At 44.0% G+C, this 23907-nt stretch overlaps 2 protein-coding genes and 1 pseudogene across 9 annotated transcripts in view; 2 read left to right on the top strand and 1 right to left on the bottom strand.

Annotated features, from left to right (window-relative positions):
- The window catches only part of Zfp398 (zinc finger protein 398), a 37910-nt gene extending 35786 nt beyond the window's left edge, over positions 1-2124 (bottom strand). For 2 of the 3 annotated variants that reach the window (NM_027477.3, NM_173034.3), the window contains exon 1: positions 1837-2096. In NM_027477.3, coding sequence (NP_081753.1) covers positions 1837-1860 — 24 coding nt within the window. In that variant the 5' untranslated portion in view covers positions 1861-2096. Of the gene's footprint in view, positions 1-1836 lie in introns of all 3 variants that reach the window. The other variant, XM_030255435.1, reaches the window with a different exon arrangement.
- Zfp786 (zinc finger protein 786) lies at positions 1560-22221 on the top strand. 6 transcript variants are annotated; one of them, XM_030255477.1, is made up of 4 exons: positions 1560-2188; positions 10669-10795; positions 12561-12716; positions 16056-22221. In XM_030255477.1, exons 1-4 carry the CDS (start codon positions 1859-1861, stop codon positions 18086-18088), a joined length of 2646 nt encoding a protein of 881 aa, XP_030111337.1. In that variant the 5' UTR covers positions 1560-1858; the 3' UTR covers positions 18089-22221. The 6 variants fall into 6 exon arrangements, with proteins under 6 accessions (XP_030111337.1, XP_006506352.1, XP_030111339.1 ...); XM_006506289.4 differs by lacking the exon at positions 1560-2188 and adding an exon at positions 2197-2343; XM_030255479.1 differs by lacking the exon at positions 1560-2188 and adding an exon at positions 6793-6858.
- Rpl35a-ps7 (ribosomal protein L35A, pseudogene 7) lies at positions 22064-22501 on the top strand (annotated as a pseudogene).

The raw sequence follows: 23907 nt of genomic DNA, 5'->3' as shown, positions 1-23907 counted from the left end.
AAGCAAGTCAACACTATAGCATTGAAAGGGACAGGGGCATGAGCTCCCACTCATAACTGCAGAGTTACAGACAACTGATAGCTTCTGGGGAAGAGAAAACCCAATTTTTAAGGTTGTGGCCCCTGGTAAATCAACCAAACTCCAGTGGATGCCCTACACCAAGGAGTATATGAGAAGTACCTCATGGATCATTTTTTAAAAAGGACACAAAACTGGGGACACTATGAGGGAGGGAGGAGTGAATCTGAGAGGAGTTAGGAGCAGTAGGGTGAAATGGTCAAAATACACTCTATTAAATTTTCAAAGAATAAAAATATTTTTAAATCATTTAGATTTATTTATGTGTATCTGTATCCTGCCTTCATGTAAATATGTGACAACATCTACATGCCCAGTGCCCTCAAGGGTCAGAAGAGGGCATCAGATACTTTGGAATTAAAGTTACAGATTGCTGTTAGTCACCATGTGAATGTTAGGAATCAACTCGGGGCCCTCTGCAAGAGCAACTGGTACTTTTAACTGCTGAGCTATCTCTCCATAACCCCTAAAAAGATTTCTTAAAATTAAAATTAAAAATATCAGTATTTCCAAATTCTTCTTCATAAAACAGTCTTGCCCTGGTCAGTACCAAAGTCACTGAGTCCAAGTGATTATTGAGGACTTTAAATGTGCTCAGTTCAATTGAGATGTGTTGTGTTTAAAATCTCATTAATAGTTTTATAATATTACTATTAAAATATTTTTATACTTTGAGCTAAATAACATTTCACTGAATTAACTGAAATTAATTTCCTCTTTCTTTTTACTTTTTTTTTTACTTTTTTCTTTTCTTTCTTTCTTTTTTTAAAGACACACACTCTGGCTATTTGGCCAAGCATATACTAAAATTTCTGATTCTCCTATTTTAAACTCCTCTGTGAGCCACCATGTTACCATCATGGTTTAACCTCCTAAACATGACTACTAGAGAACTAAAAGTATGTGACAGTTTTCAGCATGGCATATACCTATAGCATACACCATGGGCTCTACTATCTTTTTTAAGGGTTGGGGGAAAATTAAACTTGAAGGGTATTCCCCTCTACTCCATTCCCCGCCCCTCCCCGCTGCTCCCCTGGTTTCTTCTTTCTTTTTTACTTCCTATCTACTCCTCTGCAGACCTGCCTGACTTCTGACTTATTTAAAAAGTCTCTTTGAGCTGACCAAAGCCTTCTTAGGTGGCAAACAAAAGCAATACTTTCCAATCAGAACGTTCTGTTAAACGACCATCCCCTCTTCCTTAATGGCTGTGTGCAGGGACTGTGCGGGTTGTCCTGGTAGCCCTGGCATCTCTGGTGCATGCACGGCTGGGCCCACTGCAGGCCTGCAGCAAACAAGCACACGCACGACTGCACTACTGGCTAAGCCTGCGCTCGGTCGGCCTTCCAAGGTCCCCGCGGCGCCACAGCCTGCCCTCCCGGGCGCGCGAGGCTGTCTGTCCTCACGCAGTCCATAAGGACACACCTTGGCTTTTACCTTCCCCGCCACGCAGGTGACTGTCCTGCCGCACCTAGCAACGACAGCTCTCGCGGCTGTACAGAATGGCTGGTGGATTGCAAAAACACCTCGAGCCCACTTCCCCGTTCCGCGGGCTGACGCGGAGCACCGCGGCGCGTGTAGGTTAGAAACTGCAGACCCTGGTCCCGCGGCGTCGCCCGGCGCTGCGGTCCGCGGTGGCCTTGCGGGGCAAACGACAGCCGCAGACCCACGCGGGCCACAAGGCCCGCTGCCGTCCCCAGCTCCCTCGCCTCCCCCGAGGCCCGGGTGACAGAGACGCCCGTCCATCAGCGCCCTTACCGGAGCGGCGGTCGCCTCAGCCATGGCCCTCCGCTGCCCGGTCCTGTCCCGGGAGTCGCCACCACACGCAGGCCCGGCTGCTCAGTGCTCTCGGCAGACGGCGAGAAGCGGTCTCGCGTTGCTCGCTCTGACAGGACTCGCGCGGCAATCGGGCTTCCGGGGGCGCTGGGACGCAGAGGAGCTGAGTAGCGAGCAGCCTACGCCGCACCGGCTGCAGCCGCCCCTCAGCTGGCGCTTTGTGGGCAGCGAGTACTGCAGGCGCTCTGCCGGCCTAGACGCGCCCCCCTCCGGTCGGTCCTCCCGGGACAGCGCGCCCCCTGGCGGCCCCCGCATCCGGAGCGCCTTCCCAGAGGTCAGCTTCTGAGAAAAGAGTTTTGGTGAACGCAGATCCAACCTACTCGGGTTTCCCATCCATCTGAGAAGACCCAGCAGATGCTACATAGTTTAAGAGCCAGGGAGCGGTGTCCAGGCTGGACGATAGTGTAATCGGCTACCAGAGTGAGCTAGGTGGGAATGATGGAGTTATATCGTTCGTAGAAATTACAAATATGACTTGTATTGGCACCAGAGATTCTGATTATTTTGATTATTGTCTCACTTGGGCTTGGATGAGAAGTAGAATTTTTATAAAGATTTGTTTCTTTTAATTTTATATGTATAAATGTTTCTCTACACTTGGATGTCTACTGCCTATGGAGGCCGGAATAGGATGCAGGATAACCTGGAACTGGAGCTACACACACAGTTGTGAGCCAAACCCAGATCCTCTGCCGAGCTCACTCACCAGCACCGACAAGTGGACTACTTGAGCCAACAGAAATAAAGCTTGTGGTTAGATTTGCTGGATCTGGACTAAGGACCAACAAAAGACAGAGTTGTGTGTTTAACAGCTTGTGTGGCAGAAAGATAATCACACAGCCATAACTTTCCAGTATTTCTCTTTTTTCAAACATGTATGAACCAAAGTCTTCTCAGACATTTATCTCAGTAAATGAAATGAATCCATTCAATGCCCTCAACAGTAGACTGTCTATAGTGCCCCCACAGTATAGGGATCTTCCTGCTGGGCCACTACCACTTGAGTGTACTGTGAGTCTTTATAGTGTACATACAAAGCAATATCTTGTGTATACTTTGAGTCTACTTGAGCATGAACTGTGGTCAGATGGTGCATAGTTGGGAGTTAAAACTACCGTTCTCTAAACTAGAACATCACTATAATGGAATGAACTAGAAAAAGAAGAAAGAAGAGGAGGAGAAAGAAAGAGAGAGACAGAGATAGAGAGAAATAATTGACCTCAGGAAAATAATTAGTGATTTTATTATTAAAAGACATAATTTTTAAATGTGGCCTTCGGCCTGGCAGTGGTGATGCCCATCTTCAGTCCCAGCACTTGGGAGGCAGAGGCAGGTGAATCTGTATAAGTTTGAAGCCAGCTTGGTCTACAGAGTGAGTTCCAGGAAAGCCAGGGCTACACAGAGAAACCCTGTCTCAAAAACAAAAACAAAAAACAAAAAACAAAACAAAACAAAACAAAACAAAACAAAACAAAAAAAGGCCTTAGAAAGCAAGAATAAAGCCTGATATGATGGTACTTGCTTTTAATCCATGCACTAGGAAGCAGAAACAGGAAACTTTCTGTAAGTTTAAGGCCAGCCTGGACTCCAAAGCAAGTTCTAGGTCATTTGGAGCTCTACAGTGGAACCCTGTTTTAAGGGGGTGGGTGACTAATTTCCAAACTCTCTGTTTCCCTCCTAGTTGTCAGATGCTCCTATGGATATGAAACATGAACATTTGTATGACTAAACAATCCTTAATCCTTTAACTTTTTGAGGCATGTAGCCCAGGTAGTGAAGGATGACTGTGACCTCCTGATCTTCCTGCCTCTACCTCCCAAAGGTTGGATAAGCAAGACACATTCAACTGAGCCCCACCAAGCATCAGGGCTAGCTCTGTCTGTTCAAAATAATGATGCCATCACCAAGCTGTTAAATGTTTCATCCTCTAAAACAGTGGTGTAGAGAGAATATCTTGTGTATTGTATGCATATATCACCTGTCAATTAAAAAGCCTATGGCCTTAAATAGGAGGTAGAACATCCAGGAGGCAGAAAGGTTTCTGGGTATGAGATTTGTCCAGGACGACGTGATGAGGGATGTATGAGGGATGCTTCTTCTGGTCTCCACCTCCTGCATTCACATGATGCACAGAAACTTACAAAACCTCACACACATAAATAAAAAATGAATCTGAAAACAAACAAAGAGGACTGGAGAGGTGGCTTGGTGGTTAGCAGCACTTGTTGCTTTTGCAGAGGACTTGGGTTCTATTCCCAACACCTACAAGATAGCAACAACCATCTGTAGCTTCAGTTCCAGAGGACCTGACATCCTTTTCTGGCCTCCAGGGACACTTCATACACATGAATACAGACATATAGGCAGGAAAACCAAGACCCATAAAATAAAAATGAGTATATCTTTTAAAGAGAGACTTATATATATCCTCATGTTACAACATATAATTGTAGTCCGGGGTTGACACCTCAGAAAAGTGAAAGCATATGCTTACCCAGAGACCTCCAGTGGTTGTTTGTATTGGCTTTTGTGCCAGCTAGAAAGTTAAAACAGCCAAAATGTCCCACAGAGGAGAATGGTTGCTTAAACTGGCAAGTTTATTTTTGTTTTTGTTTTTGTTTTTTTGTTTTGTTTTGTTTTGTTTTGTTTTGTTTGAGACAGAGTTTCTCTGTGTAGCCCTGGTTGTCCTGGAACTCACTCAGTAGACCAGGCTGGCCTTGGACTCAGAAAACCAACAGCTTCTGCCTCCCAAGTGCCTTTAAGCCCAGCACCCAGAAGGCAGAGGCAGGTGAATCTCTATGACTTTAAGACCAGCCTGGTCTGGATTGTGAGTTCCAGGCCAGCCAAAGCTAAAGATAGTGACTGTCTTGGGGTTGGGGCAGGAGAGAGTTGCAACATAATCTAATTGTCCCTGTAAGTATATTCTTTTTCTTTAACTAATACTTTGATGCCTGCCCATGTTGCCAGAATAAGACTCATTTTCTACTTGAGGAGTGGATTAAAGAGAAATCTGGGGGAAATTATACCTCGCTGCTTCTCAAACTCATTACTTCATCCTTGTACTATTAAGGCCACTTTTAATGGTAACAATTTAAAAGTAATCTCAGTCTAGCCTGAAGGTTGTATTCCCGTTTGGGGATTTATACTTCATTTTCTCAGAAGTATGACTAATAGTCAACTTACTACTTGACATCAGAGAGAAGGGAATTCTTGACAGAGAGCAGGAACAATATAAGGTCAATTGTGGAAACAGTTTTTAGGGACTGGAGGAGACATGGCTCAGTGGTTAAGAGCACAAACTCCTCTTGTAAACAGAGTTCAATTCCCAGCAGCGTATCAGGAAAGCTGCCTGTAACTTCAGGTGCTCTGATATTCCTCTGACCTCCTCAGCATAGCTGTAGCCATTTTGTTCCATGCCTGCCAGCTATTTCATATTGTTGCTGTAACATGTCTGCCAGTTGCTGACACAGAGAAGTGACTTGGCTTAGAGCAAGGACATCCTTACCACACACCCTGTTTTGTTCTCTTTGAATGGACTGTATGAGGTTTGCAAATCTTAAGAAATCCCACAAAGCTTTATGTAGGACCCATCAAATCAAAGGTCAATAAGGACTGTTATGTCTAAAATAGCTTGAATCAGAGCTAACCACTGGGCAGCCCTTCCTGCACCTCCGTATGAGATCATTGTGGTTTTTGTCACTAACACTGAAAAATGCTACTAATAAGCCAAAAACTTATGACTATAATACTCATGTTCTCTTATCTCGATGTTCTGAAATTCCTCTGTTAACCATCCTCCACCACCCCCTAACCTTACTCAGGACCAATCAACTTAAAGGATTATTATAGCTGATAATACTTTGCCTAGTAAGCCAACTGCTTCCCCCCCTTACCCTTGAAACTTTTGAACCTGTTTTTTTTTCTGATAAAAAGTCTACCCCGAGAGTAGACTATTACCACAATTTGGTTTTATCTTCTTGTGGTCCTGGATGTCCAGTATTATGGTGTGCATTCAATTAACTATTCTTGCTTAACTGAAATTGGTGTACATATGGTTTATGTGGCAATTTCCTGAACAGTATGCAGACATACTTGCAGGCAGTAAACAAACCCTACCCACAAAAATCGTAAAAATAAAGAAAAACAAACAAACAAGGACACCCCCCCCCCCCCGCAAGACTGTTTGGCAAGGTAGTACAGGCCTTTAATCACAGTACTAGGGAGGCAGAGGCAGGTGGATCTCTGAATTTAAGGCCAGTCTGGGATACATGGTTAAAATTCATTTTGATGGTGGGTTTTGGGTGGGGTGTGTGCTGGAGGGTAATGACATGTGGGAGTCAGAGAACGCATTGTAGAATGGTTTTCCTTTTTTCATCTCTACCCTGATCTCTGGAATGAAATGAGGTTGTCAGGCTATAGCAGCAAGTGTTTTGTCTACAGAGCTAACTCATCGGTCCCCAGTATGATATTTTCTAAGATAAACCATTCAATTAGTAATATATATGTGTTCATGTCACTATTCTATGCCAAACAGGTACATGTACACTCCGGGACTATTTAATTTCTCTCTCTCTCTCTCTCTCTCTCTCTCTCTCTCTCTCTCTCTCTCTCTCTCTCTCTCTCTCCAGACCCATAACACTCCTGGAAAAAATTTGAAGTTAATTGTCCAGGGATATTAACTGTCTTCCATTTTTGCTTCTCCCTTTCTTATTTTTCTGTCAGTGTCTTACTCTCTTTCTGGGTTTCCATTTCTCCCACGTCCCTTCTGTAGCTTTCTCTACCACTTTATGTATTTCCTTTAGAATCTAAGGCTTAGATGCCATGTGTGCTCCGTCTTCACTCCTAGGGTACACCTGTGACCTGCTGCAGAAGCCTGCTGCATGAGGGTTAACCTTATTTCCTAGGGCTTCCCCAGTCACGGGAGGGAACTCCACGCATGCGCAGGTCAGTGGCGTGCTCTCAATATGGATGGACAGGATTTGTGGGAAAATATACACCTCTGGCCCTGGCCAGGTGTATCCCTTAGTGGCAACCTGTTCCGAGGGGAGGCTCTTTTTCTGACCCTTTTCTTGCCAGTCTTAGTCCCCATCTTGACTCCAGAGCTCACTGCAAAGATGGACCCTGTGCACCCAGTGCTTGTCTGGAGGTCTGGGCCTTCTCTCCACTCTCGTGTGTTCTTTGTCACTGTAGGGAAGAGTGGGCTGTGGCCACGCGAGGTTCTGATGTTGAGCCGTGCTGCTCCTCCTGCCCGCAGGGGGCGCTGTGAGACAGGATGACGGCTGCGCTCCCCGGCGACCGGGCCGGGCGGTGGAGTTGGGGCGAGTGGGAGCGGCGACCTGGGGTCGGTGCGGAGTGAGTGCACGCTTTATCGCCCGGGAACGTGGGCGTCGCCGGGGCCAAGGCTCAGGCTAGGAGCGTCCGCGCTGGCCATGGCCGGACCCGCTCGGGTAAGGGCCCCGCGCGGACAGGGCTGAGACGGGACCGCGGGCTGCGGCGGCGGCGGGACCCCCAACAAAGCCGCGTCCGCGCGGTCGCCTGCGCCCTGTCAGCAGCGGCTCCATAGCCTTTTCTCACCAGCAGAGTAAACGCCTGCGGGGGATGGGTTTCCTCAGGTTTGCAGTGATATCCATGCGGGTTTACGGTGTCATAATTTAGCCGCACGCAGACCGTGCTCATTGCCTTTCCCTCATTGAGTGTATGAGGGAAGGACCTCACGCCAGGAGGGTAGAAACGGACAGTAAAATCTGCAGGGAGCACGCGCTGTTGGATTATTTCTTGTTTTGTTGAAATCAGGGTTTAAAGGATATGGCTGGTTTTTATTATGTTGTTCTTATTGCTCTACTAAGCATTCTTGATTATTAAATAAGGCTTAGATAAAACACCTTGTACATTCTCAACAGATGTACATACAGGTTTTCAGGATTGAGTATGTAAAAGACAGGTAGCACGTTAATCATTTCTAAGCAGAATTTTGAGTAAGTGGAAGATGGCCATACCTATAGATGGAAAAATAAGCATAAACTAATCTTTCAATTAATACATAAAATCCTTTTCGGTTTCATGAAATAACGGATATTTGTGAATTTATTCAAGATTGGATAATAGGGCTCAGTTGCCTTCCTAATCCAGAGGTTGTGTTGTCCAACCCTCAATGGATACCTAAAACGGAGTATAGTAGGAGCTCTAATGTAATACTTTACATTTTACTCAAGCACGTCCCAGTATACTATTGCTGTGGGGACCCTTGCAGTTTAAATTATGTTGGCAAAACTTGTGTGATGTTGTTGTCTTCACAATTTAAGAGGTTGAAGGTTCATTCTTACTACAAATTTTAGTGACTTTAGCATAGGATTTTTTTTTAAGGTAGGAAAGTGGGAAATGTTCACTTTACTCCTAAAGGAAACATTTGGAAGCTGGACCTGGTGCTGGGGAAGCAGAAGCAGGAGGATTGCTGCAAGACTTGGGCCAGTCAGTCCTGGGGAGTGAGACCTTGTTTCAAAAGCCAAAACCAATTACAACACAGCTTTTCTTTGATATCTTTATCTGAATCACCAGAACACATACTCTTGCATTTTGGTGGCATTATTAAGAAAAGTAAGAGTGTGTGAGCACATACTTTGTTACAGAAGAGTAGATATTTTTCTGTGTGTGAACTAGGCTGTGCTTTCTTAGCCAGTAACCACTAGATGCCAGTAGCATACCTCCTGAAATTGTTACAACCAAAACACTCTCCAGGCTTTGCCTAATGTCCCTTGGAGTACTAATTGTCCTGACTGAGGACCGTTAACCTAGGGTTTCTCACAGAAGAAACTGCATGTAAGCAGATATAGAGTTTTGTTTTGTTTTTCCTTAATACATCAGAAACTAGTGAGTTTTGGTTTGGTTTTTGGTTTTTGAGACAGGATTTCTCTACATAGCCCTGGCTGTCCTGGAACTCATTTTGTAGACCAGGCTGGCCTAGAATCCGGAGATCAGTCTGCTGCTGCCTCCAGGGGGCTGGGAATAAAGGAAGGCATTTGTTATCACACCTGGGACAAAAATGATTGTTTTAAAGTGTTATAACACAAACAACTTGCATTAACTTAAAACATTGGCTTTCTGATGTAAATGCCAGTGAATCAATAGACTTTTTAAAATTCAACTTTAAATACCACCTTGACTTTAACAAAAAGATGAGTATAAAGTTTAAAAAATTTGAAATAATACATACTTTAATAGCCCTAGAAAACAAAGACACACTGATAACGAATGAAGCTAAACTCATTAAAATAGCAGCATGATGTGGGATTACAGTCATATAAAGAGTATTTTCAACTAACAGATATATAATTTCCATAGTTGTCATTTTGAGCATCAGGAAGTATCTATGTTTCCAGTCAGCCATGGTAAGCACAAATACTAAACAGTTTTGAGCTAGGGATATTTCTCAAGGGTAGAGAAGTTGCCCAGCATATGCAAGGTCCTGGATTTAATCTCACATACAGAAACTAACTCACTCTCACTCACACACACACATATTAATAGTCAGGTTGTTCATATCCTTTGATTTAGTAACACTCAAGTTTAGACTCTATTCTACAACAGTAAAAGTGCTCATACATAAAGAATCACACTGAAAAGAAGAAGAAGAAGAAGAAGAAGAAGAAGAAGAAGAAGAAGAAGAAGAAGAAGAAGAAGAAGAAGAAGAAGAAAAAGCCGAGCGTGGTGGTGCATGCCTTTAATCCCAGCACTTGGGAGGCAGAAGCAGGCAGATTTCTGAGTTTGAGGCCAGCCTGGTCAACAGAGTGAGTTCCAGGACAGCCAGGGCTACACAGAGAAATCCTGTCTCAAAAAACCAGAAGAGGAAGGAGAAGGAGAAGGAGAAGGAGAAGGAGAAGGAGAAGGAGAACGAGAACGAGAACGAGAACGAGAACGAGAACGAGAACGAGAACGAGAACAAGAACAAGAACAAGAACAAGAGAACCACCACACCAGAGCATTGTTTGTAATGACGGATGATGGTAGCCAAGCACAGTGGCATGTGCGTTTTAATCCCAGCACTGGAGAGACTAAGGGAGGTAGATCTCTGTGAGGCCTAGCCCAGTCCTGGTTTACATAGCCTGTGAAAACCTGCCTTAAAATAAATAAATAACATTTACAGAGAGAAAAGAAGCAGTATGTATATGGCCCATTAGAGGGCTCTGTCTCCTTGTGGAATATAATGCAATAATTCAATTTACCACAGTGTAAGTTTACTCCCTTGTACCAATCTGAATAAATGACCATGACATTAAGTGAATGAAGTTTCGCACTGAGTTGGTTTCATTTTTGTAGTAAATATTCCACCCATACATACAGATATTCAGTTTGAGACGCATAGAAGATGGGTGCAGTGGTGCTATCAGGGCCTCAGCTTAGATTTAGGGGAAACAAATTGCTTTATTATTTAATTACATTTTTTCTTTATTTTTATTTTATGCATATGGATGTTTGTCTGCATGTGTGTCTGTATATCACATCTGTGCAATGCCTCTGGAGAGCAGACAAGGGGGCACTAGGTTCTCTAGGACTAGAGTCAGTGATGGCTGTGAGCTACCATCCGAGAGTTGGGCATGCTGAGCCATCTCTCCAGCCCACAAGTCACTTTTGCAGAAGAGTCTGCTGAGTTAAAAACAGCTGTCCACTCTGTGAGTCTCAAATTACTTATGAGAGTGAACAATGAGATGGTCTTTCGTAGCCGTCATGACGGTATCTGTATGATGTCTTTCACTTCAGTTCCCACTGACTTTTGAAGATGTAGCCATTTACTTCTCTGAGCAAGAGTGGCAACACTTAGAGGCCTGGCAGAAGGAACTTTACAAGCAAGTCATGAGAACCAATTACGAGACTCTCATCTCTCTAGGTAAGGAGCTTTCAACTTCTCTGGTGATTCTTGCAACTGGATCTTCTCAGAGCCCCTTGGTCACTTGATACACCTGTTAGGTAGCAAGATTGCTTAGATATAACCCAGAAAGGCTTTTTCATCTCTTTATTGTTGTTGTTAATACTAATGTATACATCACCGGTTTGTCCTTAGAGGTGGACCTTACAGGGAAGTATTTAAGACAGCATGTAGTATCATAGTCAGAGGTAGCAAGGATGAATGTTAAAACTTTCCCCATCACACTTTACTCTGAGATTGCCTGATTTTTCCACTGAGAAGCACACCTGCCTGTGCCCATAAAGTACCTGTATGCCTTAACCTAGAAAGTGGCTTCTCTGCAGCTTTCCAGTGGGGTTAAAGATTGCAAGAAACGAATGGTCTTCCCTGGAGTGTGATTCTGCAAGAGTGTACCTTGAGGTGTTTTGAGAGTACCTGACTCTGGTTAGGATAATGGATTTTTTTCCCTTCTTTCTTCTCCTTTTTCCTTCTCCTCCTCCTCCTTCTTACTCCTCTTCCTTCTTGTCCTCCTCTTCCTCTTCCTCCTCCTCCTTCATCCCTCCTTTTCTTGTGTGTGATTCTGGAGATGACACCCAGGTCGTTGCATGTGCCACCCAAGGGCTGTCTCACTGACATACACTTACAGCCCCTTTAAAGTTCTTGTTTATTGGATTTTTCTGTTGCTGTTTATTGTTTTTTTGAGACGAGGTCTCACTGTATAACTGAAGCTGTCTTGGAACTCACTATATAGACCAACCTGGCTTTGATCTCACAAAGATCTGCTTGTCTTGAGTGCTGTGGTTAAAGGTATGGACCAACCAGCCGGTTGGGTGGTGGTGCCCTCTGGTAGAATATACTGATGAGGCAGAGGTAGGAGGATTATGACTTTGAGACTAGCCTGTGCTACACATCTACACATTTGTGGGGCATAGTGGTGCACACTTTTTAGTCCTAGAACTTGGGATCCAGAGGCAAGTGGATCCCTTGAGTTTCAGGCCAGCCTGGTCTCCATAGAGAATTCCAGGACATGTAAGGCTACAAAGAGACCCTGCCTGAAAAAGGGTGTTCACCCTTACACCTGACTAGTTTTTCTTAGCCATCAAATGAATTTTTAAAATGAATCTGGAGCTGGAGAGATGACTCAGTAGGTGAGAGGTCAAGCCTTGCCAGCATGATATCCTGAGTTTGCACACCCAGAGTACACATAAGATATGTGTGCAGCGGCTCACATCTGTTATGTAATAACCATTGATGGGCAAGGTCAAAGGTCAAGACAGGTGGGTCTCTGGAAGAGCCTGACCTCCATGGCAAAGACCTCATGGCAATGACAGATCCTGTCACAAAATTTAAAAGATGGAGGGTGTCCTGAGAACCAATATCCGCGGCTGTTCCTTGACTTCCATATGCATGACACGTAATCCCTCCCAGCACACACATGAAAAAGCATGCATAAAAACGAGCCTGTTAGGAGAAGCGTAAAATGAATGGCTCCAGTTTGATTCTGGGTTTTTTTTTTTTTAATTTATGTGTATAAATGTTTTGGTGTATGTATGTCTGTGAACCATATGTGTACCTGGAACCCAGGGAGGCAAGAAGAGAGTGTTATATCCCCTGCAACTGTAGTTACAAGTGGTTGTGAGCCACTGGATGGATACTGGGGATTAATCTGTCATCCTCTGGAAAAATTTTAGAATGATATACTTTATAACACTCAAGCCAAATTACCCTGTCTGACTCTTCTGTACAGATAATGGACTGCCCAAACCAGAACTAATATCCTGGATTGAACTTGGGAGAGAGCTCTTCGGCAGCTGGGGAGAAAAAAAGAAACCAGACAAAGAAACTCACTGCTCTATAGATGATGTGCATGTTCATCTAGCCATTGAGGAACAGTTACTTGAGAGTGAGTATGAAGAACTTATCGTCCTAGTGGAGGATGTGATGCAGACCTGTAGTCTCTGCACTGGGAGAGGATACAGGGCGAGGGGAGGAGCTCAGAGCTATCCTCATTGGCACAGTGAGTGCCAGTCCAGTCTGAACTGTGTGAGATCCTGTCTCAGAGAGAGACACACACACACACACACATATACACACACAGAGGAAACCATAGTTTTAACCTAAACACACCACATTCAGATTTATTTCTTTTTTTTCCCCTCTGTTGCGGTAAATCTCCAACCCAAATATGCCCCGGCAATGAAAACACAACTCAGTTAATATGCATACATGCTGTGTGCCTAGATTGGGCAGATCTACTGCTACACTACCATCTTCTCCATCTGTGAAACCCCGTAGAACTTGCAGTTTCTCTAGGCCATGTGCTTCTGCTCCACTTTTCTTCTTCCTCCACCTGTGTCTGTTCTCTCTCCCACTTTCTCCTTCTTCTCTCTCCCCACCTTCTGTTCCACCTTCCCTTTTTCTGCCCAATCAACAGCTCTCCTTTATTTTACAAATTAAGGTGGGAAACAGGTTTACAGGGAATCACCTGAATGCTGACTCATTCCTCAGTCACTGCCACTTACAGGAGAACGGAATTAACTTCAAACATAATTAGCCCCAGGGCTATCCACAACATCTCTCCTCCCCTCTTTTCTTCCCGTTTGTCTGAACCAAGGCTTGATGCTGCATATATTTTAGAGAGGGGCTGTAAACCATAGTGGTTAGTGTGAGAACTCTGAAGCCTGAATCTGATCTCTTCTTTTGTAGGGGACAGTCAGTTTCTTTTCTACTGTTGTGATAAAAAAAAAAAACCCAATGACCAAGACAGCATTTGGGGTGGGGGAAGGTGCTTATGGTTGCAGAAGGTTAGTTAGAGTCCATGACCATCATGTCAAGGATGTAGTATGTATCAGGCAAGCAAGAACTCACATCTCAGTCCACAAGGAGAGGCAGAGAGATCCAGCTGGGAATGGCGTGGGCTTTTGAAATCTCAGCATTCACCTCAGTGACACATGTCTTCCAATAAAGTCACACTTCCTAATCCTTGCCAAACAGTTCTACCAACTGGGGACCAAGTATTTAAACATATGAGTCTATGGGGCCATTTTCATTCAAAGCACCACAGTGACTTTAGGCAGAATATTTAAACTCTTGGTGTATAAAATGCAGCAAGTACAAGAACCTGTAACATCATGTTAGGAAGGTTCTTTGTAATGAATGAGAAAGAACAAAGCTGGGTTTGGCTTTCCCTACCTTTGTGACCAAAGCAGACTTCGAGCTATCAAAAGAGAAGTCACATACTACCAATATACATGGCTCAATGTAGTCATTCCTATTCCAAAAACGAGGAATGGGGACATAGCAAGAAAAAGAGGACCAGAGCAAGACCCATATCCAGCAGGGCAAATAGTGAACCTGCAGCTCCATATCTGTCACTAGGGTTATGTTGGAATTGTCTGGGCTCCATTGGCCTTGGGCAGCTCCATTTCTCTATTATGAACTCTTTTCTTGGACCAGCTCCAGTTTGTTCCTGCAATCTTCCTGAGTCCTGGCATCTCTGACACTCCTGGGTCTGCACTACAACCTAGGCTTTTCCTTCCTAGCTTCACATCACGACCTCGGAGAGACTCTTTGCAGGAAATCTGGCCATGCCACACGTTGCCTGGCCTCAATTTCTGTCTAGAACTGTGGTGCAAGCCTTCAAGATCCCTTTACTCTTTGTATCATTCATGCTTATAAAACTAGTACCACATGAATAACACTGCCAACCTCTGTTGCCAACTTGAGATGTAGCCTGGCTCCTCTAGGTCACATTTACAGCAGCCTCCGTGTGCTGACTGCATTCCTGTTGGCATCCCCAGCAGAATGGCCTGCTAAGCTCTGGTAGTGTCATTCTGTGGCTTCACTTGACTGAGATGCCATACTCTTAACACATTCCTTCCACAAACCAGATTCAATGGTGTAAGAACCACGTGGGCAGGTTGACTCCAGCAGTGATCCCAATCCTCTGCTCCAGTTTTCTGAGTTGGTTACTTTTCTCATTGTGACCAAATCTGTGACAAGAAGCAATTAAGAAATGGAGGGTTCATTTTGAATCATTGTTTGCAGAGATACAGTCCATCCTGTGGGGAAGATGGTGGGGGCAGGAATGTTGGGTGGCTAATCACACTGTACTTACAGTCAGTCAGGAACCAGAAACCGATGAGTGCTTGTGCTCTGTGCTCCCCTCCCCCACCCCACTTTCATTTTTATTCAATCTGCGACCCCAGCCCATACAATCATGCCATCCACATTCAGGGTGATTCTTCCTTGGTTACATCATAGAATTTGTTATATTTATAGATTATGGTATTTGTTAGGGTTCTGTTAGGGTATTTTTGCTACCATCACATTGTGACTCCAAGAGGAATGTTTTTTATAAAATGAAACGTTTGATATTCCTGCAGTTGTAATCCTGTTCAGCAGTTATGAAGGATACAATATAGCCAGAACCACATTAATTTAATCACAACCCTCCTTATGCATTTTTGTTTTCCTGTTTTTATTTATTTTTTTAAATTTATTTTATTAGGCCAAGCAAGGTAGTGAATGCTTTTAATTCCAGCCCTTGGGAAGCAAAGACAGGCATATCTCTCAAATTTGAATCTAGCTTGGGCTACATAGCAAGTTCAAGGCCAGCCTGGGCTGCATAGAGAAACCCTGTCAAAAACAAAACAAAACAAAAAAAAACCCAAAACCAAAACACTAATATTTTATTTTAGTATTTATGTGTATTGTGCGTATGCCTGGGTGAATTTATGTTGTGTGCATTCAGTGCCCATAAAGACCAGAAGATGGAATTGAATCCCCTGGAATTAGAGTCATCATGTGGGTGCTAAAAACAAGACCTGGATCCTCTACAAGAGCAGTCTTACACCACCTATTTGTCTCTTCTATTCCATTTTCCTGTTTTTATAGGATAAAGAGCTCTAAACCAGACGCAATTAGCATAGCAAGGTTTCCATGATGGGCAAGTGGGACTCATACTGCCAAGTCCGTTTCCCACCTTTAGACCCGGCCTTTGAGATTGACATTTTCATCTTTTCACTTTCATTATAATATAGGCCTGCTCAGTTTAGTTAGTGCGAATGGTTACCGAACTCATCTTGGTCAGAAAGTAGAAGCACATATTGTGGTTTTGTAGTTATTGGAAGCAGGATGCTCTGACCACCACAGGCTCACGGGTTTAAGAATCACTTTATTCTGATGATTTGCAGACATGCCATAGATAAAAGATGTACTGAATTTTTGTTTTCACTTTCAGGTAGCCAGCGAGCTGTGAAATCAGAAGTCACATGCCACTCCCAGTTAAATCCTCTGGAGAGTCGGCATTCCTTTGGACTTGCTGTAGGAGAAAGGGTAGATGCTTCCCTCAGACATGATCAAGGCATCAGTCTTGTAAACGCACAAACACGCTGTGGTGAGGCTGTTGTTTCAGTGGTGCATAGCTCCAGTGAGGCTGCCCAAAGAAAAGTACTCTCAAGTCACAGAACTCTGGCTCTCCCTGGCTTGCAGAGAGTTTCCTCTTGGCAGAGTACCCAGAACTCTTGTCCAGTCTGTAGGGAAAACTCTTGGGAGAAGAATCACTTAGTGAAGCAACAGAAGGGCCACTCAAAGAGCCGGTCATATAGGGTCTGGAAGAAGTTCAGCAGACAGGCTGATGCTAAACAGCCTTGGAGCATCTCATGTCTCGGATGTGGGAAGAGCTTCCGCCTAAAGCAGTACTTGGTGAGACATCTAGATATCCACACAAGGAAGAGACCACCCCAGTGCCCTAAGTGCAAAATGTGCTTCCATCATGAACGTACCCTTTTCAGCCACCACCTGAAGAACAGTTCTTCCCAGCACCCCACATGTGACACGAGCTTCCGGACAGATAGCAGTGTTGACCTGTGCCAGCAGATTCAAGAGAGGCCAGCCTTCTGGAGAGAAGACACCAACGTGCCCTCAAGACAGAAGCCGGGTCCCAGTCTGGACTGTGAGGACTGCTGCCACATGGGTAGCAAGCTGAAGGGCCTGCAGTGTGGCTGCATCCTAGGTGAGGACAGACCCCACTCACACACAGAGTATGGCAATTGCTTCCTCTCACAGTCGAAGCAGGCAGGTCTCTGCAGGACACACACAGGAGAAAAAGCCTCTCAGTGTCCAGAAAGCAACAAGCGCCTCTGCCTGAGAGGCCTACAGAATGTCCACCAACATGGGCTTCGTGGAGAAAAACCAGTCTTCTGTAGAAAGTGTGGTCAAGGATTCACCAAGCATTGCGGACTCACAGAACACACCCGAATCCTCAGCGGGGAGAAATCTTTCTGGTGTGCCCAGTGTGGAAGGAACTTCAGCCAAAAGGGACAGCTGCTGAGGCACCAGCGGCTTCACTTAGAGGAAAAACCCTTCCAATGCACAATGTGTGAGTTGCGCTTCCATCTGAAGAGCAGGTTGAGGGCCCACCAACTACAACATGGTGGAGAAAGGCCATTCTCCTGCAGTGAGTGTGGCCGAGCCTTCACCCATCAGTGCAAGCTCCGTGAGCATCTGCGAGTGCACAGTGGAGAGAGGCCCTTTCAGTGTCCCGAATGCCACAAGAGCTTCCGCCTGAAGGGCGTCCTGAAGGCCCATCAGCGCATCCACAGCAAGGAGAGGCCATTCTCCTGCGGGGAATGTGGCAAGGGCTTTATAAGACAGTCTAAGCTCACAGAGCACTTCCGCGTCCACAGTGGAGAGAGGCCCTTCCAGTGTCCTGAGTGTGACAGGCGCTTTCGCCTAAAGGGGCAGCTGCTTAGCCATCAGCGCCTACACACAGGAGAGAGACCCTTCCAGTGCCCGGAGTGTGGCAAGAGCTACCGTGTGAAGGCTGACATGAAGGCGCACCAGCTGCTGCATGGCGGGCAGATGCCGTTCTCTTGCCAGTGTGGAAAGGGCTTTGCCAAGCAATCTAAACTCGTGGAACACATGAGGACACATACAGGAGAGAAGCCTTTTCAGTGTCCCAAGTGCGACAAGAGCTTCCGATTGAAAGCTCAGCTCCTCAGCCACCAGGGCCTGCACACAGGCGAGAGACCTTTCCACTGCCCTGAATGTGATAAAAACTTCCGGGAAAAGGGTCACATGCTCAGGCACCAGCGCATCCACAGGCCCGAGCGGCCCTTTGCCTGCGGTGACTGTGGAAAGGGCTTCATTTATAAGTCCAAACTGGCTGAGCACATCCGAGTACACACAAAGGCCTGCCAGGTGCCACGTGAACCTGACATTAAGAAAAGGCTTAGCCAACTGTTTGCAATGATAGAGGCTGACTGGAGTTGAGGTGGGTGGGACGGCAGCTCTGGGAGCAAAGCTTAATTGCCAGGGCAGCCTGAAGAACGGTGGCTGAGCCTACTGGGAAGCAGGTTTTAGGAACAGAGGGGCTCTACTTATTCAAAATATAAATTCAAAATGGGGAACTATGAAGAATTTTCTCTTTTGGAATACCGCCAATTATATCCTCTCCCTTGGTAAAAAGAGGTTTTTGTTCTTCCCACCACTTTGGGTGCATTTCACCCAAAAGCAGTTAGTTCACAAGTCCCAGCTTAAACCAGAAGGAAATTCCTCCAGAGCCACTGTCAAAGCTACAAAAGGCAGAGGGAGGGGGTCTAGTTAATATCAGCTCTACTCTTTTGTTCTTTCCAGATTATAATTCGGTTAAATACAGTGAATTTAATTTCTGTGGTGATATGCGTTTGGGTTTGCTTTTTTTTTTTTTTTTTTTTTTTTGGTTTTTCGAGACAGGGTTTTTCTGTGTAGCCCTGACTGTCTCCTGGAACTCACTTTGTAGACCAGGCTGGCCTCGAACTCAGAAATCCGCCTGCCTCTGCCTCCCAAGTGCTGGGATTAAAGGCGTGTGCCACCACGCCCGGCACTTGGGTTTGCGTTTCACTTATTTTGAAACCCATAAGATAAATTCTCAGAATTTCATGTGACTGTTGAAATTTCTCCTCGGGACTCTTGATGATTAATGTATAGCATGGTCTTAAGAAAATGCTGATAATCTGAGTTGAGGAAACAAAAAACCAAGGTTGAGCGGTCTGGCTCCAGATCAGGGGCTGAGTCAGTGGATAGAGATTTCAGAGTTCTGGTGTGGTAATGCTATTCGAAGCAGAAGTAAGGTTCTCAAGAATAAATGAATACTTAGGCAACTGACTAAAGAACAGGTAGAGTGGATTGGAGAGATAGCTTCACGGTTAAGAGCACTGACTGCTCTTCTGAAGCTCCTGAGTTCAATTCCCAGCAAGTACATGATGGCTCACAACCATCTGTACAACTACTGTGTACTCATATACATAAAATAAAGAAATAAATCTTAAAAAGAATAGGCAGAGCATAAACCAGGTATCGCAATATGCAAATTACTTATAGTCTCACATCTAGTAGAACTATAGAGATCTGGCTCAACTCACAGATATCCACTGCCTTTGTCCCCCAAGTACTAGAACTAAAGGCGTGGCCAGGACACAAATCTCACTGAGACTTTCTGAAGGTCTCCTTCCAGGGCAGGAATTCTTGCACTGTACTTAATTGGAAATCTAGAAACCAAGTCATGTTCTTTGGATAAGAAATACCTCAAACCAAACCTAACTCTACTTGACAGAGCCAAATCCCAACCTTTTAAGAAGATTATACTCCTTAAGTTTCTTTGTTATTAAATGCCAGCGTATTCTAAGTATTTGGTACTGTTACTCAAAAGCAAATGCTATTGGAATTTGTAGAAATGAAACATTGAAATGTAAATAAACTCCAACGTATTTTTATATTAAAAAGAAAGTGTATGAAAGTTTAAGTCTACTCTGGAGTGGGACTGCATGATACTGACTTTAGCGATTAAGTGCCCATCGACGCCAGAGGAGTATGTGTCCTGTGCCCTGGGTCTGGAGTTATAGACTATGGCAAGCTATCATGTGGGACCTAGGACTCAAACCCAGGTCTTCTACAAGTGCAGCAAGTATTCCTGACTGGTGAGCCATATCTCCAGCCTCCTTTATTGGTTTAATATTTACTAATTTTTTCTGTATGTCTTTGTGTAAGGGTGCCAGTGCATGTGCCATGGCGCTTGTGTAGAGGTTAGAGGACAACCAGTGTTGGTCCTCTCTTTCTACCTTGTTTCTACAGAATCTCCTTTTGTTGTCTCTGGGCTGTGCACTCCAAATGAGTAGGCCTGTGAGCTCTAGGGGGATTGACCTGTCTCTGCCTCATCCCTCACAGGGGAAATGCTAGGATTGCAGACATGTACTATGGTGTCCCGCTCTTTACTTTTAAACTATTTGTTTAATTATATGTAGGTGTGTAGATCTACTCAACTGAGAGTCTTGCACTAGGAGGCCAGAGTCATGGACTTCTTCTATATGCAGTTAAGGTAGTGAGTTACCCTCTGTGAGTGCTAGAACTAGAATTCAGCTCCTCCACAAGAGCATCACACACTGGACAAGAGCTCTACCTCTGAGCTAAATCCCCAACTTGAATTACACACCCTTAACCATTGAACCATCTCTCTAACTGCTTGTTCTGGTCAACCCAGCTCGCTCCAGTAAGTCCTGCTCGCTCTGTCCCAAAGATTTATTTATTATTATACATAAGTACATTGTAGTTGTCTTCAGACGTGGCAAAAGAGGGCGTCAGATCTCATTGCAGGTGGTTGTGAGCCACCATGTGGTTGTGGGATTTGAACTCAGGACCTTCAGAAGAGCAGTCAGTGCTCTTAACCACTGAGCCATCTCTATTGAGCCAGCCCTATTATTAAACATATATAATATTGTACCCTGAAAACTACTTGGCATACAGGTTTTTTAATAGATACCAAAAGAGCAAAATGAAGTGGTTGAGTCTAAACTCAGTGTCATGCAGTCCGACTCCAGAGTGTACTTAAAATTTCATAATTCTTTTGTTTTTAATATGAAAGTATGCTATGTTTCATCTATATTTCAATGCTTCATTTCTACAACTTCCAATAGTGCTTGTCTTTTTAGTAACAATACCAAATAGTTAGAATACTCTGGGATTAATAACAATGAAACTTAAGGAGCATAATCCTTAAATTGAAAAACATTAGAGGCTAGTACCTTTGGCATAAAAAGGAAATTACTGAGCCAACTATTTATTTCTATGAACTTAGAAACAGCTTATCAAGAGCAACCCTCTGCAAAAACCGATCAGGTTGCCAGCCCTGTGTTACAGTAAGTAGCTGGGCAAACCTAAATGGGACTCTTGCCCTACAACATCAAAGACAGTCAGTATTTAGCTACAGGGAACTGCAGTTACAGTGGCATCTATTGAAACATTCTATTCTAAACCATGAACACAGACTCTGAGTATGAAGAAAGAGAACACAGTAGGCAGGCACACACAGCTTCTAAGCAGCTAGTTCTGAAGGTGTGTCCAGAGCGCATTTCAGTTTGCAATTACAATTCTAAGAGGCCAAGAAAAGCTAACTTCCATGATATGTTACAAGTGTAAGATAAAAAAAAAAAAGTGGGGTCAGGCCTAGTGGCCCATCCTTTAATCCCAGTTCTCTGAGGGCAGAGGCTTGCTGATTTCTAGGAGTTCAAGGCCAGCCAGAGTTATGTTGTGCAACCTTGTCTAAAAACAAACAAAAAACCAAAACCCAAACAAACAAAACCTGGGGTTGGGGAGATGGCTCAGTGGTTAAGGGTGTGTAATTCAAGTTGGGGATTTAGCTCAGAGGTAGAGCTCAGAGGTTAAGACCATTTACTGCTCTTGCAAAGGACCTGAGTTCAGTTTATAACAGCCATGTCAGATGACTCAGGAGACCTATAACGATAGCTCTAATGGACCCAGTGTCCTTTTCTGACCTTTACAGGCACCCGCACTCACATGCACACACCCAACACCCACATAACACATACTTTAAAAATAAAAGTGGAGAGCTAAGGGAGGTTGGTCAGCTATTCTTCCAGAAGACCTCAGTTTGATTTGCCGCACCCACATAATGGGACATACCCACCTGTAACTCCAGTTATGGGAGTTCTAACCCTTTCTTCTGGCGTCCTCAAGTAACCAGGCATGTAAGTAGTGCATAGACATACATGCAAGTAAAACTCCTATGCACGTAAAACAAGATAAAAATAAAAATGAGGGGCTAAAACTGGGTCTGGTGACACATACCTTTAATCTCAGCACTTGGAGGCAGAAGCAGGTAGATCCCTAAGTTCCAGGCCAGCCTGATCTACGGAGTGAGTTTCAGGACAGTCAAGGCTACATAGAGACATCCTGTCTTGAAAATCAAAACCACTCTTTCCGCCATCTTGGCACCTGTGGAGGCCTGCTGGGAACAGGACTTCTAACAGCAAATATGTCTGGAAGGCTGTGGTGCAAGGCCATTTTTGCTGGCTACAAGCGAGGTCTCCGGAACCAAAGAGAGCACACGGCTCTTCTTAAAATTGAAGGCGTTTATGCCCGAGATGAAAAGGAGTTCTACTTAGGCAAAAGATGTGCTTATGTGTATAAAGCAAAACACAATACAGCAACTCCTGGAGGTAAACCAAACAAAACCAGAGTGATCTGGGGAAAAGTCACTCGGGCCCACGGAAACAGCTGTATGGTTCGTGCCAAATTCCGAAGCCACCTTCCTGCAAAGGCCATTGGACACAGAATCCGTGTGATGCTGTACCCATCCCAGATTTAAACTAATGGAGAGTAAATAAATAAAAGTAGATTTGTGCTCTTGTAAAAAAAAAAAAAAAGAAAAAAGAAAAAAAAAAGAAAAAAGAAAAAAAAAAAAAAAGAAAATCAAAACCAAATAACCACCACCACTACCACCAATAACAAAACCAAAAAGCAAAATCAAACAAACATAAAACCAAACAAGACCCCAAAAAACAAACAACAAACAAAACAAACACACGTGAGAGTCTAGAGCACCCACTTTTTAGCTCCAGAAAATCTGATGCCCTCTTCTGACCTCTGAATACATCAGGCATGTATATACACATAAACACTCTTACAGATAAAATAATAAAAGTTAAAAGAAATGGAGCTATTTTTGTTTTATGTTGGAGGAGAGGTCATAGGTTTGTGTGTATCTGGTTTTGTTTGTTTTGAGACGAGGCATTACTCTCTTGTCCAGTTTAGCTTTGAATTTCTGGGCTAAAATGATCTGCTTTAGACTCCAAAGTAGTTGAAACTACAGAAAAGAATTATATCAGAATAATAAAAAAGGTAGAACCATCACTGAGTTCTACAGAAAACACAAGAGACTGCAGTAATCTCTTGTGGTTTAACCTAGATAGAATCAATCATAAACCTCATGAATCCAGAGCATGTAGGTTGTGTGCCTGTCTAGTCTTAATTTAGTTTTCAAAACATATAATCTGAACTTCTGGCTGTGGACATGCATGCAGGAATTGTCACAGATACACTAGTAGATAGACAATCCCAATGGACTACTTCTCTAGAGAGAGATCTGCAGGAGTAAAGGAAAACACATATTCAAATTGGCCTAGGAACCTAGCCTAATAGTGCTAAAATGACAACCCAGGGGAGTAGTGATAAATACAGCTCATTTTCTCCTCCTGTATACATCAGAAAATATTGCAGGACTCTCTAAGATTTATTTATTTAGCCTCATTTGTCTTCTACGTCATATCATATGTTAATCCACAGGTGCTAACCCTAATGCCAGTACAGCTTTCTTTTCTGACATGCAAACCTAGTTTCTTTTCCAAAACACTCACGGTTATTTCTAGATCTAAATCACTAGATTGGTTATCTCTCTCTCTCTCTTCAGAAAAATCATAATACAAGGCAACGTTCAGACAAGACTCTGACTTATAGACTTAGTCATGGAGTCCAAGTTGTAATTTTTCTTTTCTTTCTTTCTTTCTTTCTTTCCTTTCTTTCTTTTTTTTTTTTTTTTGCGACAGGATATCACTAAAAGTCATGGGTCTCTGCCTCCACAGACCTGGAGTCAGCCCACCCAGCTCTGAAACAACTAATCTATTTCATATACCTCTCCGAACCTAGTATCTAGGAAAGAAACTCAAACTTTTATATGCTCAACAGAAAAAACAAGAAGCCAAAGAACAGGGGAACAGAGGCGGGATCTCTGATCTCACTTTTTCCCAAAAGTTCTGTCC

The sequence above is a fragment of the Mus musculus genome, chromosome 6 (genome assembly GCF_000001635.26).
Source record: "Mus musculus strain C57BL/6J chromosome 6, GRCm38.p6 C57BL/6J".
Classification (NCBI taxonomy): domain Eukaryota; kingdom Metazoa; phylum Chordata; class Mammalia; order Rodentia; family Muridae; genus Mus; species Mus musculus.
The sequence above is the reverse complement of the archived record's forward strand: the minus strand, read 5'-3'. Positions and strand labels throughout refer to the sequence as shown.